This window comes from Pieris napi, chromosome 9 (genome assembly GCF_905475465.1).
Source record: "Pieris napi chromosome 9, ilPieNapi1.2, whole genome shotgun sequence".
NCBI classification, from domain to species: domain Eukaryota; kingdom Metazoa; phylum Arthropoda; class Insecta; order Lepidoptera; family Pieridae; genus Pieris; species Pieris napi.
Window position 1 is genome coordinate 1623826 of NC_062242.1, and position 21645 is coordinate 1645470.

The window sequence follows — 21645 nt, forward strand, 5'->3', positions numbered from 1 at the left end:
AGTCGTGTACAAATTAAGTTCTTTCGGGTACAATCAACATATAAAGACAAGGGCAACATTACCCGTCACTTCATTGTGGGCACCGCTCTAATTGTAACTACACTCTGGGGCACCATCAGCCGCTCAGCGCTATAGTAGGCGTGGGCCACTAATCTTCGACCCCTACATAAACGACAAGTACAAGCTAATACGGTTTTTACTAGCCACGTAATAGAACACTATTTTGCGCGCCTGCGCGGTCGACATTTGCGAACATAGCGAGGGTTAACGCACACTATCAACTCATTAAATTGCATCGCCTTTTTAATGAGTCTGAAAGTGAACAAAGGATATTGAGCACGATTACATTAAGTACGTTGTAGTAAGATAGTTTGTTTTTGTCGACAATGAGATAAGCATTAATACGTACTAATTTCCAACTCGAGATATCGTTTGAAATTGTTTTCCGTCTTTTGTTGTTTGATTTGAAAAAAGAACAATTTAAATGTATCTGTAAATTGCTTTCGGGATTCGAATGTGTTGTTATGGGGAAAATTATAAATATATCGAAAACCTTAATTTACAAGTAATCAATCGGCGCTACAACCACCTTAGGTTTGGACCTCAGATTTCTGGTGAAATTGGTTCGGAAATACTTCAATAAGCAGCTCAAAATAATGGTGGTGCGCGGCAAAACTGCCTAAAAAACGCTCAGTTATGGAACAACGCACGTCGAGGTGATAAGGGTGAAATTTCGTATTCTGCCTCGACGTCCGATGATGAAACTGGTTCCATATAGAACGACGGACTTCGAAGCGAGTGGAACATTTTTCTCTCACATTCAGGACCAGCTCATATAAATCTATCTACATATATTATCGGTAAATAATTTTTAATAGATATAAATAATGTTGTATGCGATAAATGGTACCAGCTCATGCTAAATTTAGAAACGTTCCATACGTAGACAAAATGAATGTCCAACAACAATATTCCGAGCTCCAAAGCAATACATTTGTAGAACACATCAGCATAAGTACGCCACCCTCTCATATTTACACGTTGAATATGCTATAAAGTGATATCACTTGATCGTTTTCCGGGTAATAGTTATAAATTACCCGGGTAGTTTATAAAAGCCGGTTAACCCGAGGTAAGCGGACAAGGTCCATAATTTATTATTGGGAAATTCGCGTACATGTTTTCATATTCTCTATTAATCATGTCTGTAACGCTAACAGTCCTATTATAAGTCTGATTATAAAGATTTATTCATTGCTTTGACATGCTGTCGTCATTTTATCAATTCTTAAAAGACCGGCAACGCACTAGCGAGCCCTTTGGCAATGTGAGTGTCTATGGGCGGTGATATTACCTAACATCAGGTGAGCCAAATTCCCGTTTCCCTCATGTTACATAAAAAAGAAGCTCTAGACAGAAACCGGTGGAAATAGTGACCACAACACTAAGACATGAGCTACAGAAAAGAGAGAGAGTATTACATTTATATTAATTACAAAAAGATGATGATGAGAGAAGAGATGATTCAACTAGAGATTAACGCATTATATACATATTTATTCATGTATTTTTTCTCAAAAATACATACATTACAGTATTGGCTTTGATGCCGACAAAATATATATATAATATTAAACACACAGTATCGCTACTGTCGCTTGTCGGAGACAGCATTCAGTAAGCGCAACGTCTTTGTTAAAGGGGATCTGTGCAACAGACTGGTTCTGGCCCTTGGTATCGCAAACAACCTTGGACTTCGCCATATATTCCCTAGGTACGAGTACTAAGACACCGAGTTCTTGGCTAACACTTGGGCTGCTCACCAACCCACAAGACTTTAAGTATATAGTAGGCCATGCGTAATTTTTATTTCAATTTTATATTGAAAAGAAATTACGCAACAAAAATGGCGGCCCATAGGACTGATTAGCGATATCAAACTCTAAGTTTCAAAAGAATTTCAAGACTATATATAAACGTCGAATTACTGTTCTAGTAAGTACTTATACTCCACATTCAAGTGCTTAACAGTCTGAACAAAAGAAAAATTATAATTCTGTAATATTTGAGCTAAACCAAAACAATAAACGTTATATCGGCGATCCTACAAAACGGCGATATCAAAATATAACGACCGCGATAAAAACGATGAAAAGAAAGGAAGTAGCATCGTATTATATAGTGTATAAAAAATTAAGCAGAATGCTCTTAGTAATTTGTAATATCATAAATGAATTTTATAAAAAAAATTATCACTACAACCTTTTTAGGTCTGGGTAAATCTAATAGGCTAGCCGGTTTCCTTCACTATTCGAGCGAATAGCGCACATAGAAAAAGTTAATTGTTGCACAAACGGGGATCGAACCTACAACCTCCGGGATGAAGGTCGCACGCGGAAGCCACAAGGCCAACAAGGTAAAACAAAAGTTATTAATACTATTTTTCGTAATACGTCAAAATACACAACAAATCCAATCGCTTGTATATTTTTATTCCACGATATAGAATCTCTTTAATTATAAGGTTTTTGTCAATTCGCCTCAACAAAGCGTCTTGGAGCAACGTCATTAATCTTAGAAAGGCTGGCAGCACAGCAAACGACCTCCCGTTAAGACCCTCCATGGGCACCCGTAATATTCTTGCAAATGTAAAAAATACAACAAAACGCCACCAACTGCTAAGCTAAATGCGACCTTGTTGTTATCGTAATTAGTATTAGTAACGCATGCTTCACGAGGAACTTGCAACAGTTTGAAATAAGTAAATGTGGCGCGGAAAAAACTTCGTAGAATATACTTTTTCGCAGTAGGATTGTTAAATATATCGTCCAATCAGTATCGCAGTTTGAACGGGGAATTAGCGTTAGAAGTGACGGGCTGAATCCTGGTATCCTTTTATGGCCGGTAAAGGGTAGTCTTATTTGAATTTGGAAGACGAAATAAAAAGACAATGAAATCTGCTCTAATTTAAGCGGAGCGAGTTTCTAGACGATTTCGGGGATCAGCCAGGAGGGCTTAATTAATGCATTAAAATTGAAAGTCCGTTCCCCCTCATGAGTCGGTTTTGTCATTTTGTACGCTTAAAAGTGAAGGGTACATACTCTAGAACTTTCATATAAGGTACTAGAACGTAAGGTACGTGCATTGTCTTCACATATAATTATTTAACAAATGTAAACGAAATATTGTAATCCTATTTTAAAAGAGTAAGTGTGGAGTTTCTTGCCCATTCTTCTCCACCCGAAACTACCTTTTGGAAGAGGCAACTAGAATCATCTTTGTATTTTCTTTGACGTTCAAAAGTGCCATTTTAGGTGGTCTAATTGAAATAAATGATTTGACTTTGACTTTGATTAGAAAATTGACATCTTTTTTACTCGCTTTATATTAGCTTCACCTGTATGTATGTATGTAACCGACTCCTTCGGACTCGATTTTGACCCACTTTTAACGGACAGATTTAATTCAAACTTTGCGCACCTGTCAAAGATCGATGACAATGCAATAATCCGAAAAAAAATGAAAAAAATAATTTTTTTTTAACTAAAATTAAATATAGTTAAAAAAAACTATAAAACACGCTTTTAAAGTACATCAAACTAAAAAGTGAATCTGTGCCATATTTTTCGTCTATCGAGAAACCCACGCTTTTTCACAATAATACCAGTATTTTTTGTTCATTACCATTTTCAGCCTAAATTAGGAATTATTTTTCACTTTTTAGTTTGATGTGCATGTATGAAGCGCAAACTAACTGTTATGGTCTCTGGCAGAATGACCAGCGCTTTGGAGCGTCTGCTCCACAGTATAATGCCGGGTAAGGGCCACCACAATACACACACATAACACACTTAAAATGTGTTATTCCTGTTTTTTCTTTCCATAATTTTTTGTTATTTTTCTCTTTTGGTTATTATTTTGTGTTTCTGCGTGTGTGTCGTTGGTTATAAATGTTATGTCTGTCTGACAAAAATATTTTCGTATTAAAAAATATATAAAGCCTTTTTCCTTTTATATAAACCTTATCACAGATAATCGACACTCACGTCTCCTCGCACAAAGATAACGGAGGTCCTGATTCCGTTCTGGAAACCGTTAAACGAATCGTATTCGATGTAATGAAAGCTAATTCTTTCATTAACTTCTTCGAATAGGAAAACTGCGTCCTTAATAGATATTTGTGGGAATAATAAAATTTACTACAGTTTCATTATCCACAATGCTTATAGTAAAGTTTATTATTTCCTATAACTGATTTGTCTGCATTAAGAATCTTTTGCCATTGTTACGAGTATGTATAATATATATTTAATAACTTTTGAGTTGAGAGTACTTTATAATATGCATACTAGTTGTGCTGAATTTAGTATATCTAGTTCTTCAGCTTCCGCTGAGCAGGCGAAAAATAATAAACGGCTCAAATATAAAAGTCTTTCCTACAACTTTGATTTTGTTCCCTTTGGAGTAGAGACTCTTGGGCCGAGGGTTCAAGTGCACAGGCGCTAATTAAATATTTAAGTTGGCGCCTGGTAGATAGTACCGCTGAACCCAGAGCTGGTGCTTTCATCGCTCAACGAATAAGTATCGCAATACAGCTAGGAAATACTGCCAGCGTTAAAGGTACACTGGCGCAGGGACCAAACTTTTTAAATTTGTATTAATTTTCTATTTATTAATTATTGTTATTATTACTATGTAGGTTAAGAAAAATTTAAATACTGTATATTTGATTGTTATGATTACTAATAAAGGTATATATAAATTAATAACTTTAATCTCGGTAAACGGTTAACAAATAAATAATAAAATAGATCAGTGGCGCCACAACTTCTTTAAGTCATGGCCTCAGATTTCTGAATCTGTTTCATGATCATTTTTAAATCTAATAGGCAAGTAGGTGATCAGCCTCCACACACGCCGTCGACTTTTTGGGTCTAAGACATGTCGGTTTCCTCACGATGTTTTCCTTCACCGTTCAAGCAAATGTTAAATGCTCACATAGCAAGAAAGTCCATTGGTGCACAGCCGGGGATCGAACCTACGACCTTAGGTATGAGAGTCGCACGCTGAAGCCACGAGGCTAACACTGCAAACGATAAACGGCGGTCCAAAGATTTTTATTCAATGTTTTTCTAATAATCTTATCATTATCGACTGATAAGTGCATTGATATATTCCATTTATCAAACGCATAAATCGAAATCCGATCTGACAAGGCGTTAATGGGTAGCTCAATGCAATTTAAGCGAACCCCATTGATACTATAACTGAATTTCTTTTTGTAGGGAGCTAAGTGCAGATGTACCCAGAAAACGTATTCTAAAATATCTTTAGAACCTGTAAAACATTGGTTTTGGGCATACAAAGGTAGTACTCGCTACAATAAGTGATAATAATAATAATAAATTGTTTATATGCCAATAGAGTCGCACGCTGAAGCCACAAGGCCATCGCTGCTCAGTCAAAATAAATAGCATTAAAAAAAAAAATAACAACTTAGAGATGTTATTATGATGCCATCAATAACTTGTTTTTCAATAGCGTGTTTTTTAGTTCTTTTAAACTAAATTTATTTTCCACATTTTAGTCCTAGCAGCAATACGTGTTGTCTCAATTTAATCGTATTGCTTTGTGGACTTAAAATAATTTCATTGTTTTTTCGAGATAAACCTATGAAATTATTATATTGTCGCTGATTCTTTATAAGTGTACAAAGTTTGAATTAAATCTGTCCGTTTAATGTAGGTCAAATTCGAGTCCGAAGGAGTCGGTTACATACATACATACATTCATACATACATACATACATACAGGTGAAGCTAATATAAAGCGTGTAAAAAACCAAGGCTCTCACACATTTCTTATACCGTAAAAAGTTGTAAGATCCATCTAATACCAAGTCGGTCGTATTATTCAGTCAATTACTTAAGGACCTTCTACTAAGACTCCTTACAACATCGTATACTGACTATATCAATAACATATATTTTATGTTTTAAATAAATTCATTTATATAATAATAAGTTTTCTTCTCAACTTGTTATCAATTCATTAATTAAAATTGGGTTCAGTGTTGTGAATCACGTTGAATGAGACATATTTTGACACATTTCTGTTGTTTTCTTATGTCAGTCTTAAAACTGTCATACCAACCTGTCCATTATTATTTCACCCTTACGCGAGTGATACATGACGAAAATTGGATTTACTAGTTACAATTGAAAAAGGCGCTTCTATCAAATCCGACCCCTGCGATATGTTTGCCGAAATATAGTTTAAAACCTCTCTATTCTCGTAGAATATACTCGTCCAAAAGGCCATTCAATATCGTATTATTTACGTAGAGAGACACATTTTTGTATATATGTATATAGAAAACTGGGTTTTGGATAGACTTTTATGCTTTTAAATATATAACAAAATAAAACAGTGGCGCTACAAACTTTTTAGGTGTGGGCCTCAGATTTGTGTATAAGTTTCATGATCATTTGTAAATCTAATGGACAAGTAGGTGGTCAGCCTCCTGTGCCTGACACACGCCGTCGACTTTTTGGGTCTAAGGCAAAGCCGTTTTCCTCACGTACGTGCGAATGTTAAATAAGCACATAGACAGAAAGTCCATTGGTGCACAGCCAGGGATCCAACCTACGACCTCAGGGATGAGAGTCGCACGCTGAAGCCACTATAATTTGCAAAACCCCATACTAATCTTGGTATGTATGCGTGAAATACCTACTAGAAAATCTCCAGTAGTTAAATCTAAATCAGTTATTTTTACACTAGGAATCGAATCCAATAAATACAGACACGTATTAAGTTGGCATGTTGATTTTTAATAAGCTGTGACTTGCTGGTAAAAAACTATATTCAAAAACGTTAACTAATAATAATTCACGGACAGGCATTTTTAGCTAGCTATAAAATGATTTGAAACCGCTTTCATATGTATGCCTCAAGCCAGATAACACTATCGGTAAACAAAGACAAGCAAACCACGATAATGCAATTTACAAAGCAGGCAATCAGGGGCCACATTGTTGTTCGCCGTCAAAGAGTCAAAGCAAGGAGCTCTGGGTTCCTTAATAATTAATTGGCGCTTAAACGTGCTGACGTCTTGTGTCTGCCACTAAAGGAAGCTAACGGCTCGTATACATACCCCTTTTATACTTGACTTATGATTAATTCTAAACAATATAAAGCTACGTTTAAAATAATAAAATACATATGTTACGTTAATAGTTATCAGTGTGTGTGTAATAGCAGGGGGCATACGGGTAGAAGGCTCACCGTGTGGACACTCACGTTGTCAGTACGATCGCAAGTGCGTTGCCGGCCTTTTAACAATTGGTACGCTCTTTTCTTGAAGGACCTAAGTCAAATGGGCTTGCCCCAAAGAACTCCCTTAAAAAACGCTCAGTTTTGGCACAACGGACGTCGAGGTGACACAGGTGGTATTTCGTATTCTGCCTCGACGTCCCATTATGAAACTCAACACTCTCTGTGGTAAATGCGGTAGTGTATTTGAAATTCAAAGTAAAGAGTTATATTTTTGTTTAAAACTGTTTTCCTTGAATGACTGTTCTTAATTTTAAATAATACTCCAGCAGTCCAGAAGAGCTACAACCCTTTATGGGGTTGGGCTCAGATTGCATCTGCTTTTGTTGGATTATTTATATTTTACAGACAAGTAGGTGATCAGCGTTCGGTGTCAAATTCAAAGTCAAATCATTTATTTCAATTAGGCCTATTAAAAAGTTTGAAAGTCAAAATTACAAGTTAAAAATATTTAAAAAATATGACTCTAGTATCCCCTACCAAAAGGTCTCATATGGAGAAGAATGGGCAAGTAACTCCTTTGTCTTACAGATAATCGATTTTTAAGATCTAGACATCACAGTTTCCTCACGATGTTTGCCCTCACCGTAGCTGTAGGAGGAAATCCTAATTCCACATTCCACAGAAAGGAAATTCCATTTGTGCACAGCCGTTATTCGAAGGCAAGACCAGGGAAAGGTCTTTTAAGCCACTAGGCCAACATTTCTCTTAGGTCCTGGTCCGCAGGGGCATCCCCAATAAGAGGTTAACAGGATCGGACTATTTCATTGAGATACTAAAAAAATACAATTTAGAATTTCACTTTCATTTAATAGTCAATTCAATCAAAAATGTATCAAATGATATTCCTTAATGGATATTAAAAACAGATATATTCCATTAATATTCCGCAATTATAAAACAAAATTGAAGACTGAAGAGGCCATTAATCAAATGAAAGGTCACGATTACATTCAAATCATGATAACTAATTGAATAAGTCACTCGTATTTAATTAGACTTAAGTGAACTTTTGATTTTCAAATAATAAACGCTTAGAGACGGTATATTTTTCCTTTTGTTTTTTTTCAGCCTTTTGACCTCCAAAAGATATAGGCCGCTCTTTCGATTGGTATAAGGATAGAAAATGACACTTTTAAAAAAGAAACTATAACCAAGTCTCTAAAAGGTATTATACTTTTTTATTATTTCACGAAATTATTAAAAAATATATTTTTAGTAAGACTGATGTCGTCTTAGAAATTGAACGTTGTTTTATAAAGTTATCCATATATTTTGTACAATCAAAATAAAAAATGAAACAACCAAATTACTTTAAAATGCCTGCAATTAGTAAGTTAAGTTATTATAGTAAGTATTCCATTATAAGCGTTTGTACACATTAATACAGGAATATACTATGTATCTTTACGACATAAACGTGTTTGCTCATAAAACAAATACCATGTCCACAATTCTCTATTCCAAGACTAAGTTCACAACAATTTGTTTGCTATCTGACCCCACCTCACGCAATGCCATCATAAAGCGACAATTAACTTTACTTAATTTCACTACATTGGAATAGGTGTGCTCTTAAATGTGACGTGAAAAAATTTTGCTTCGACAAATGACAGTCTGAAATTCTTTTTAAGCTCCGAAGAGAGAGGGACCGATAAAACCTTCCCACTAATTAAATGAACACGGAGTTGTCTTTTTAATAACGGTTATTTTGTTGTAATAAAATTGGAAAAAGCTTGCCACTAATTAATCGAACAAAATGTGGCCGTATCTATATCGTCTAAGTTTTTTATCGTATACACACATATTTTATATCTGTGGCCATAGGTCAGAATGATAAATGCAATTTCATAACTTTACAGAACAAGCAATTATTAAGAAATCTTAAAGGCACTTTTAAAATATGAAACGCTCGATATATGTACTTATCACTGTCTGATCTATGACCACAGATATATTTCGTACGTACATTGCATGTACCAAAAGCAACTAGCGTAAAAACTGCTGAATTTATTTTTAGTTCCTTTGAGGACATTTTATTAATAGCTTTTGACAGATCCTTCCTATTACTTTTGTCTTGTCTATGAAAAAGCAACGAAATTCTACTTTTAAAATAATGTAATAAAACCGCTCATAGATTAGAACTAACATCAGGATCGTACTAGTTGCAATTCATCATTATTATTCCAGACAATTTATCAAGCGGTTGGCTCGCCTCGCTCGACCGGATCGCACATTCTAACGAGATGGTGAATTTTCACCGAATAATTTCCGAACCGACGAATCACGTATTGGAATCCAAAATGAGGTCGAAATTGAGATAGAAGACTTGCACATGGCTAAGAATAAAATGTTTAAGTTTAAAAAGTTCGATGGCTTCATTATATGAAGAAAGTCATCATTTGTTTGATACAAGTATAACTTTGATAAAAGATTTATCTACATAAGAAGAGGTCTTGTAAATGATGATATTTTTTAATTTACGAGACATTTTGCAATGCCTTGCGAGTTGAAGGGTCGTTGCGATTACTCGAGCTCATTACGGCGACATCATATTTCAATTTACGATCGTCACCCAGACTTATCGAGTAGAAATCAGAGGGTACCAGTGCGTCTATATTACTATAAATCAGAAATACGACATCTCATTACTTTGCTTCCTCGATTTATTTTTTAGTACCAATTAGATGTAAATCTTTTTGTTCAATAAAAAAAATTAAGCAAAGGCCACATTACATAGAAAATTTAAGCTGAACGTTAGATAAGTCGACAAGAAAATGCTTGGTTAGAGGGAATAAGAAAACGGTCCTAGTTGTTAAGTCTTGCACAGTTTTGTCGCTATCTTAAGGATAAGAAGCCTAATCACCGGTCGTCGTGCTTGTATCGGGCCGTAGCGAAACGCGGCCTCCCCCAGGGTACACTTTTGGGACCAGTTTCCTTTTTTGTATATATAAGGCTAAGTGTGACGATTTCTTTTGTTGAATCACAGTTCTTTGTTTGATATTTTTGTATGATCTAATATACTTTTTCTATTGTATTTTTTATTAAGATAGACTTTTGTTTTACTCAATAATTAGAGACACTTTAATTCAAAGATTAAACTTGAGTGTGTTTTCACGACGCGATTTTATAAGGCTATTAATAAAGACTTATGAAGTTATAGAAACTCTTACAGCAGAACTTTCAAACCTACCATTCGGGGGTCGCGCTCGAATGAACTTTTGTTTGCAAACTATTTGTTATGGGACATTGCCTTGTTAATGAAGCCTCTATGTGCCGAAAGACATTATAAAAATACGTTTAACTCATAACACAAACTAAAACAGGAACCATAAATACAAGATTCTAAAGTTAAAACAAATCACATAACGTAATAAAGGAAATCAAGCGTTCAGAAACGAATTTATTTGGCGAAAAGAAAAGAGGCGCACCGCGGCGCGGCGTGTCTAATGAGATAATATAATAGCAGTGATTCGCTCCCACCAATGTTCACAAGACCGAAAATTACCGGAAAACTGCAGTCGAGAGATTCTCGTCTTTATAGAGAAACATTTCCCTAATGTAAAATTAGAATTTCGGCCCACAAATAGGTACTATTTGTGGTTAGGAATGTGTGCGAATTTATTGTTTGTTCGTAAAGTTTTTTGTATTAATAATAATACTGCGATGAATTAATTTCAAAACTATACAGCATTATTTTAGTATAAATCGATTTCATCCAAAATATGCTATCAAATAGAGAAACGGAGGGCTACATCAAATTGGGAATCGATTTTGTCACACCCGAAATAGGGTGTAAAGATTCCATTGTAATGAAGATGTATGCCATATGCGGAGTTATAAGTTTTTTTACATTAGATGTATTTAAGTGGTATACATCAGACAGCCATCTGTATTGATTTCCGGGATTTTCGGACCTCGGGTTTTTTAATCGGTTAGAATTCCACGTGTAATTTCGTTGTTAATATTTTTTCTGCTAAACAAAAAAAATCTGGTATTTTTATTTTGTCTTGTACATATTTTAATTGTATTTTTTTGTAATAGGTATTTATGTTTACCTAAATTGTCATGCATATATAAATAATGTATGATGTGGTAAACTTTAATTAATAAATAAATAGACACAAATATATGGAGTAAACACTTTATACAAAGAAAATGTGTGAACGGCGGAGCTTTGAGGTTCTTACAAAAATGACTAAAAAACAGTTAAATAATATACAAAGTGTGATGACCCTACTTTTAATGCTTACATTGATTCCATGTAATCAATTATGATTCCCTAAACTATTAATCTACTAATAGCAAGTCACAATATGTTTATAGAATAGTTTAATACGATCATCAACCAACCCTCGGTCATCGTTTTAAATTCAAGTACAAAACATCTTAATCATTCCGCTTCATAAAATTCTTAAGTGATTGCGTAGGGAACATTGAATTGGAAATTGATTTAAAGTCCATCAAAGTAGAGTATGGGTATCCTAAATTGATGTTTTATTAGGTTTTTGTACCTCCAGTTACAAATAAGTTTTTTTTTAATTGAACAAGATTTGAACGTTTTTTTTCAATCCGTGTATGGCTTGTAGGTGATACTGACAATGCCAATGGACACCTACAACGCAATGAGGCTTGCAGTGGTGGTGTGTTACCGACTTTTGTGATTTTAATAATATATAATAATCAAATATATATAATATAATAGAATTGAATAGAAAATACATAACCAAATTTTATAATAGTTAAAAGTCACCCCAAGACAGCGACCAAAATGTTTAAGCTCACTAATTAACAAATACGTAGATTTTAGTTATTACAAAATGTATATTGAATAAGTTAATAGTAGAGTCGGCAACGGGCAGGCGAGCAGAGATAATGAAATTGTGTACAGGAGCGCGACGAGCCGCGATCGTGTCTCGGGCAAAAATCCACTTAACAAATTGCTGCTGATTCGAAGGGTTCTGGATTGTTGCCTGCTTTTACAGTTACGTCAGTTATTCGTGTTATCCGTACATACATGCATCAATTTCTGCGATCTTCATTTGTTTTATGGAATTATCCTATATAATTATAACTGTGTGGTTGGTAGACAAACGCATGTTTTATAAATTTAATTTCATAAAACATTTAATTTGAGATAAATTTAATTGCTTATTTATTTATTTATTAAAGCACTCATCATATATACATTTTCTATAGTATGAATTACAATGTATAAATTCTAAAATATATGACAATTATGGTCAACAAAACTGCGAAAAAAAATCCAAATTTTAGTTTTTACTTATAAAAAAATATTATTTACTTTGCACAAGAACAGAGTGTCGATCCCTCAATAGAGACTGTAAGTGTTATTGGACACTTTCTTATGTTTAAATATCCTTTTTAGTAAATTAGGTAAGTTTTTTAGTTAATTATTGGTTTGAAGTTTGGCTTGAACGTATTGTTAAAATGTGCCTTTGTGCAGAGACTAAAAACTTAATTAAAGATACTTATCTGTAAGATAAAAGTTTTTTTAGTTAATTGCCCTGCTAAATACCTTATAAAAAGCAAGTGTTTTGGGGCACTATGTCGTATTTTTTTTTAAATCAATTTTTGTTCTAAATCTTCACATATAATTATTATCAAATCAATGTATCAAAATAGTGTAAAACTATTTCTTACCCATTCTTCTCCATATGAAACCTTTGGAAGAGGCAACTACAGACATTTTTATTAATATATTTAACTTGTAATTTTGTATTTCAAAAGTGCCTTTTTAATAGGCGTAATTGAAATAAATGATTTGTCTGGACTTGATTTGTAACGTTAACTAAATCCCATTTTGGTGTAAGACAGTAACTAAGCTTATAGACAAATATCTTTATACGGCACTAAAATTATTAACACTAACAGGTAATTAACATACAAACAGAATGCGACCTAATTCTGTAATTCACCATCCATTTGCAAAATAAACAATTATAGCACACATAAAATAATTAAACCATCAACGCTATTACGGCCGACGCTGGATAAAAATGGAAAAAATACCATTGCAAGGAGTGTAATGAATTCGGCGCGGCGTTTTGCACGCAATTGCACAATTTCAATTATCGAATTACTAAGCGACTGTACCGTGGGCGGGGTGACTGATGAATTAATGTATCGAAGAACGACGCTTGTTTGGTCTGTTTTATTATTTCGTGTATAAAGCTTTAGTAGCCAGAGTAACTGGTCAACTGGTCAAAAAAAGGATGTTTGTCTTGACACGTGTATTACTTATTGATGATCTCGAAATACTTCAAGTTTAATTTGAAGTTTTTTATGGGACTGGACGCAAACGCAGACGGGTCACTTTGAATTAAGTGATAACCACTGCCCTACAACCGGGCTAGCTGGTGAGTTGTCGATCTTACAGGGAATGGTAACCTCTCTTGAAGGCCCCATAGTCGAGTAGAAATACCATGACAGCTGGTACAAATAGTGGTGGTGCGCAATAGCAAGTATCTTAAAAAGCGGTGTTATGTGGTATACTAATTTTTAAATTTATTCACTGAATAAAGTGATAAACGCCTGCAACACTGGTGGTTTGTGGATGAATTGCCGATCTTTCAGGGAATTGTTAGCTCTTTTCTCGAAGGCCGGTTCGGAAATACGGGTGTATACGTAGGTGCGGGAACATTAAAAAGCGCTGTGCGCTTGTGATGACATAAGATAACTGCTATGTTAAGGCATCGAAGTTTTTTTTATTTATATATAACCCCTAATTTAAATCCATAGTAATCATAGTAATTCACAATCAAAGTATTAGGAGACGCCTATTTCCATTCAATTGACGAAAAAGCAAATCAATTAGAACCGCGTTAGTCCTACCCTCACCTATGAAGTTTTCTATTTCTATTGTTATGTTGGTATTTGACAGCCTGATTAGCTTGCGTTCTTTACGAAACTTTATGAATAACTCAGCATGGAGGCTATTCTGTGTGACTTTTGTACGAGTTTCGTGGGTTGATGATTAGCCGAGACAATCATGATTTTTAGCCCTTTAGAAAATATTTACCTTTTAATTTCATGTTAATACACTATTTTAGTTACACAACTTTGTTTAATTGACGGCAAGATAAAAAAAAAACAACGATTTTTTTTAAATTTCGCAATAAATATTTTTGAGTTTTAATAATTACTTGATTTTACTCTAATTAAATTAATTAATAGATAGGAAGTGAACAAGCACAGATTATTTCCTTAAGTTTTGTTTACATTCCCAGTTATTAAAAAACCTGTCTCACCGCTTTAATTAAAGTACCCATTCATCTCTTTTCATTGCAGTGTAAACACAATTTGACAGACAGAAACAAAAGACAACTTTAAGATTATGCAAAAAACATGTCTTAATAATAATAATAAAATTACGCAATATCTTTAAGATAAAAGGATGTGGTCGAGTAACAAAGTAACAATATAACATTTTGTCCATCACCGGAATAACAGTTACACGAATCTCTAAATAGTAAGTTCTCCCGACCTCCCTATCTTTAATAAAAGCAGTATTATTAAATACGGTAATAGTAACCCGCAAATTTCTACAATATCGTAACCCATAAAAAACTGTATTCACGGCTTATGCCCATGTGTACAGTCTATCAGTATCATAAACCGACCCGACTAAACATAATAATAAATCGTTTAGTAAAAAATCTAAAATTAAACCACGTCCGATCAAAACTCCTGACATTCCAGAAAAGTTAACGGATAACAATGGTTCGTATGCATTTGCGTTAGAAAGTTTTTTAAAATCTGTCATACAAAGTGATAAATCACCGTAAATAGATGTGAATGAGTTAATTTGTTCGAGACAGACTTCGCAGACGAAATAATAACAGTACCAAGTTAAGAACTGAATAATTAACTACCCTTATCCGTGCGTCCCTTAACCAGTGGCAGATATGCTGTTATTTTTAACGAGATGATGTATAGCAAATATGTTTATTTATAAGGAATTTTACAGCTACTATATTATAAAAGAAAATACTTAGACAATATATAAAAAGAAAACAGTTTACAGTCATAAACAAATTATATGAAACAGAAAACATACGTCAATTAAGTACGTTCATAGATCAAAAAATTAAATTAAATATTAAACAAACGAAAACTTAATATTTTAAAGAAAAAACTAAATTGTCCCTTCGTAAGTAGTATTGTAATTTCATTTATTATAACAGCTTGCCAACGTTCGGCACACTACATTATAAAAAAACTAAAGGAAAAGGAGGTTGGCTCTAAGTAGATACAGAAAGGCTAGATCAGAGCGTACTGTAAAAAAATGGAGGAGGCCACGAGGAAATGGACTAAATAAAGAGAGTGATGATGATGAAATGGTAATTGATTTCAACGTATGACGCAACTGTGGATATTCATATAGAATATATAATACGATTTAACTAAGATTAGGTTAGGTTAGGATTAAGCTAAGGCTAAGATTGTAACGTTTATATTATTATAGTTACGTAGATTAAATCGATAACTTACCGGTCTATTATAACAGGATCTGATGGTGTTTCATTTCTATTTCCACAACTCTTCTTATCACAGCAACGACTGCAAAAAAAAAATTATGTAGGTAGCTAAGGAAAAAATACATACGACATACCCCACTAAATCTAAATATTGGCGAATATGTGCATATGTGTAAGTGTGTATGAAAGACTATGTATGTGTTGACATACCGTATTTCCAAGTATTTCAGCAGGTAAGTAACTAATAGAGTTACATCCCACAACGAATCATGTCAATTCTTTTTCTTTAATAAACTTCAAGATATAACATTTACTAAAGTCTATCAACTGAATTACAAAAGTACTATTTATTAAGATTTTGTAGGAAGCCATATCCACATTAAGAAAACTCTTGCGCCCTACGGCTCCTTGACGCAAAGGGCAAAGACATTGAAAGGACAGGCTCCCCTGAGACTCCTCCCCGAAGACGAGTGACAGGGATGCACATATCGTGCAACACGAGACGAAAACATTGCGTCTAAGGTGGAATAAAATTTTAATTGATCACACATACAACACTTGTGTATTTACGCACAACTACATAGACAGTGCGGCGAGACGCGTAACGGAAAAACCACCCCAAACAAACTGTTTAATACTACCGTGTGCTTGCTTAAGTTAATGTTCTATATTGCATTAAGTACGCACGTACAAAATTAGTATACGTAAATCACACACACACAATCACAGGTAATATTAAAACTTTAAAATTATACTCGACTAAAACTCTTTAAGAAACATTCCTAGTGATATTTTACAGACCAAGTGTTTAACGCAAGTAAAATTGGAGATTTTCAATTTATGACAAAACAATTCTTCCTGGAGTTGATGATAAACAGGAATGTCTCTGCCATAACTCGTAGGGTTGGGAAACCACAACAGATATTAATTGATATTTGAATCATTTCGATATGTAGGATTCTCAGAAGAATGATTAGCGAAAGTTAACAAAAGACTGCTGGGAATAAATAAAGTTTTTCATATGATTGATGATTGTTCCCGAGAATCAATATTTACGTAGCGCGCCTTATTGTGGTACTTCCGTACTTCTGATAGCGACAGCAATACCGGTACCCACCGGTTTTGTATGCAAGTTCTATGCAAACTTGGGTTCGCGCGGAAAAATTACCCATTATTGGGGATACCGTCTGTATTGGAAAGTTACGTGGAAATTTAACCGCGCTTCTCTATTGCGTAATAGAGATCTCTGCGGGATGAGTAGCGACTTTGTTGGATACAATTTTTTTATACGGGAATGGACAACTGTCGAAGTAGACATGAGGAGAAATTGGTTATGCCAATTAATCTGGAATGGTATGGAAAACTTTTTGTATGGAAATCAAGGTTTATAATAATTAACCAAAAACATTCAAAGATCTTCCTGCTAATGTTTTATTATATTTATGGTTATTTTAATGAACAATATATTATAATATTTGATAATGTAATAATGTATTTTAATTATGTGATCATGTAGTGATAAAATAATACAAGAATTGACTATGATGCAATGATTGATAATAATTAAAATTCTACCTTTTAATTATATGTATAAGACAAATTTGCACCCCATTATGTGTGGAATAAATATAAATAAATATAGTTTAGATTGTACCACCATAATATTTTGTACCATATAAATAAATTATTATTATTATTACCTGCACATAACTTCGTGTGTCAGCAAAACCCTGCACATCTCTGGATTCTTGTCCTGTCCTTCATAGACGATGGGCTGAAAGAACAAAATAATTAAAACCCAAATATGACGCATCGTTTAGACTGGGACAAGATTAGGCATAATTTAATTAAAAATCGGCTTGTAGATAAGATAATTTTTCGTCTTCATCAAGTTATTACTTTTTGCTAATTTATGCACCCTTTAATACATAATCACATTTCATTATCTAAGCCGAAGGTCATTTGCATATCGTGAACCAGCTCAATAGAGCGTTTTGTTTCATAAATATTTTAATATTTTTATTTATTTAAATGTAGCTAGCTATACTCAATGGTCACATGTTAGGGAGTGGACGGGTATTGCGACTGTGGAAGCGTTGCTGCATCTAGCACAGGACAAGACACGCTTCAAGAGAGAGATGTTTCTTCAAAGAAGAGAAGATACTCAATTGATGTCTAAGACTTAATTTAGATTAGTAACTAACTGCTAAGTGACCTTATTATACATATGAATTCAAATTATTATGTATCAACCGTGGTTCTCAACATATATAAAACTAGCGGCTTCGTATGGGTGGACATTTATTTTTTAAATATTTTTTGTAAATATTAATATGTTCTTTAATATTGTGGAACATTTTTTTTTTCTATCATCAATACTTTTCGCAGCGCATGCGATGCGATTTATAGGATTTTTTTTTAATACTTTGGACAACATTATTGTAGTTTTAGTATGGATGCTTATATTTTTCTTGCAATAAAAATAGCCAATATTAATCAGTGATAATGTAGCATACAAATGGTGAAAGAATTTTTTAAATCAGTTCAATACTTGTTGAGCTAATTACAAAAATACTTACATACAAATATTTCTTCTTTATAATATTAGTATAGATTACTATATAATTCATATTTCTTCGGAAACTTTTATTCAATAAATTACCATACACAGTTTATCTAAGTTATTAAAGTTACGATAAAATGTATTCACTATTTCGACCCCATACGAGCTGCCCCACACGTGTTTCGTTTATCTATTAATATCTAATTATGGTGGGCCCCGGGCTAGGGAACTAATCCCGACCATTCGATCCTTTGCCAAATGTTCAATGCAATGCATTGCTTCTGATCCAAGTTTAATTTTGTGCAAACTATTACCTAACCTAGCCTTTTAATTTAATTGTTTTGTTTTTTGTTCTTATCTCTTTTGTTTTTTATTGTTATAGTTTGGAACAAACTGTATTTAGTAAAAGTCAATCTCGTTGATAAGTCAAGAACTGCTTAAAATTTATGTCGCGTACATTGCGTCTATTGGTAGAAGACTACCTTTAAAATATTGGTTGCTTTTTATTTTTTAAAGATTAGAGATTAGATCTTGATTTATTCAGTAGTTTTCTAATCAATTTAAAAAAGAAGCATTGATAAGGGCCTATCTACGCAATCCGTTGTTTTACTAGTAATTTTTTGCTTAAAATCTAAAATTGGAAACGTAATTTTTTTTATTTTGTGTTATAAGTTACCTTATTTTCATATATTTTAGAAAAAATAGCTTATAACACTGAAGATATAGCATTATATATGATATGTTATACTTTAATAAATAAAATCTGACTTAAAATAGCAGCTTAACTTGAGTGTCATTAAAAAGAAATTCAGAATAAATTAATCCTTAAGTATAAATACCGTAGTTAAATCTTATAAAGAATAACCATAATAACATAGGATATGTAATCAAAATATAAAATTAGCTTCCTAAGACCCTTAAGCCAGCAGGATAGATTTTTCCCCAACAAAATATTTAATTGAATATGAAAGAGTGGAGCATTATCATCTTTTGTACGAAGGATTTAGCCGGATTTGTGGAGATAGGGCGTTTTGTAAGGTATTTAAGGGTCATATGAAAGTATTTTTGGGCAGCTAAATAGCTGTAGGGTATAATCGGGCAGCAGGTGATATCAATAAGTGTATGGAAAAGGTCATTTCAAAGTCAATAAGTGTGTCGTATTTCTGTAACAAGTGCTGCCAGTGTTTTGTTCGGATTTTTAATTGTGAACGTTCATTTGTTTTTAGTTTTCTTTTCTTGTATAACTTGTTTGACTTCTAACATTATTCATAAAGTATTAGAATACTTTTGCAATAAATTAATCTCAACAACTCGAGCACAACTTGGATTAAATAGTATACAGTTTAGATGTGAATATTTTATACGTAATTTTATGAACGAACAGAATATCAGTTAAACATAGGTTCGTGTTAAGTATGACAATGTTCTACTGGTGAGTTTCGTGTAGGAGCATTAGTGGACATTTTTCGTTTATTCCCTGAACTGAAAGAGTCCCCGCGGAGATCGGGCGAGAGGTATTGGCCGTCAACGCCGCATGGGATTCAATCTCTGGGGAATTTGTGGGGATTTAAAAAAAATATATTCCTATTACAAACCTACTCGTTGAGGTATTAAGGATAATTGTGGTATTACATGTTGTAATACATACTATATGCATTTAAAATCCCGAAAGCATGTCAGGAAACGACTATTCATACTCTAACTAGTTATGAATAAAATAGAAAGACCAAGGAGGGAGTCAACTTTAAAACAAGATTGTAATACTATTATTTAAATAAAAAAATATCCTTAATACTGTAATTATAAAAGAAACATTTGTGTATCAAATTTTTAATTTGTATACGATTTTCAAAGCAGCAAAAAGCAGTGCTGGCCTAGAGCCTCAGCATACGACTCTTATCCCTGAATTCGTAGCTTTCAATTTCTGTGAGGAAACCAGAATGTTTCTCATCCAAAAATCGACGATGTATCAGACAGCTTACTGCTATGAAATAGAGATGATTAAAGAAACGGACAGGTTCGTAGCGCGACAGAACTATTAGAAGATTTTAAAAAGTGAAGATGCACTATAACTCAATTCAATTTCCGTGACATTTAAAAAACTCTGATAAAAAAATCAGTGGCGCTACAACCTGTTATATCTTGGCCTCACATTTCTGAATCTGTTTTATCATCATTTTTAAAAAATCTAATAGGCAAGGTGATCGTGCCTGACACATGCCGTCTAATTTTTAAGTCTAATGGTGCGCTTACACGAGGGCAATAATTGCTCGGCGATACGAATGGACCGATCTGGAGCAATTAATGGAGCAATTTCAATGAATTCAATAAATTTCAATAAATTATTTCGGCGATATTGCTTCTAATTGCTCCAGATATTTCATATCGCTCAATGTCGCAGATTCGAATTGACGAATATCCAATGGACTTGGAAATTCCTAGCAATTTTTGTATATGTCTCATTCGCACTTGTTTGTTTTGCGGCTTGCCGTCTTGCTTCCGCGGGGACAGCGAGAGGTCTAAATAATAATAATTTCTAATTACTTTATTCAAAAGTAATTCAAAGTATGTTCGTGACATTCTAGTAAAGTTTTTGAATAATATATTATCTAATTCTTGAAAAAAAAAACAATTAAATTAAAAAATTAAAGAAAAATTAAAAAAATAATAAATTAAAAATTTAATTAATAAATTATTTTTTTCTTTAATTGTTTAATTTATTTTCACAATGAAAATTGCGGCCTCTTTGCCAAAAACGATCGCACCCAGATTTGACGCACCAGACGCCTATTCCTTTTCTTTCTTTTTTGTTTTTGATTAATAATAAAAAAAGCGCAACAAGCCGCCGCAGCAAGAAGAATGTCGTCCATAGCGAGCGAATACGGAAATGCTCGTGTATGACAGTATTGCCTAGTTGATGAAGTTGTGCCATATCGCTCAATATTGTATTGCGCAGTATTGATGCTTGTTGCCGTTGCCGTAAATTGCTTGATGTAGTCGTGACGTCATAATTGACGAGTATTGACTGGAATTGAGCAATTTTAATTGCCCGTGTAAGCGCACCTTAAGACATGTCGGTTTCCTCACGATGTTTTTCACCGTTCGAGGAAATATTAAATGCGCACATAGTAAGAAAGTCTATTGGTACACAGCCAGGGATTGAATCTACGACCTCAGGTATGAAAGTCGCACGCTAAAGCCACTAGGCCAACACTGCTCTATAAACTCTGATACTCTTTTTAAAAC

The 21645-nt window shown here is 33.7% G+C and overlaps 1 protein-coding gene across 6 annotated transcripts in view; it reads right to left on the reverse strand.

Moving 5' to 3' along the window:
- The window catches only part of LOC125052703 (transcription factor collier), a 56911-nt gene that overhangs the window by 18377 nt on the left and 16889 nt on the right, over positions 1-21645 (reverse strand). For all 6 annotated transcript variants that reach the window (XM_047653691.1, XM_047653690.1, XM_047653689.1 and 3 more), the window contains exons 6-7: positions 17537-17610; positions 15850-15918 (exon numbers count right to left, since the gene is read on the reverse strand). In XM_047653691.1, the coding sequence (XP_047509647.1) occupies positions 15850-15918; positions 17537-17610 (143 nt within the window). The remainder of the gene's footprint in view (positions 1-15849; positions 15919-17536; positions 17611-21645) is intronic.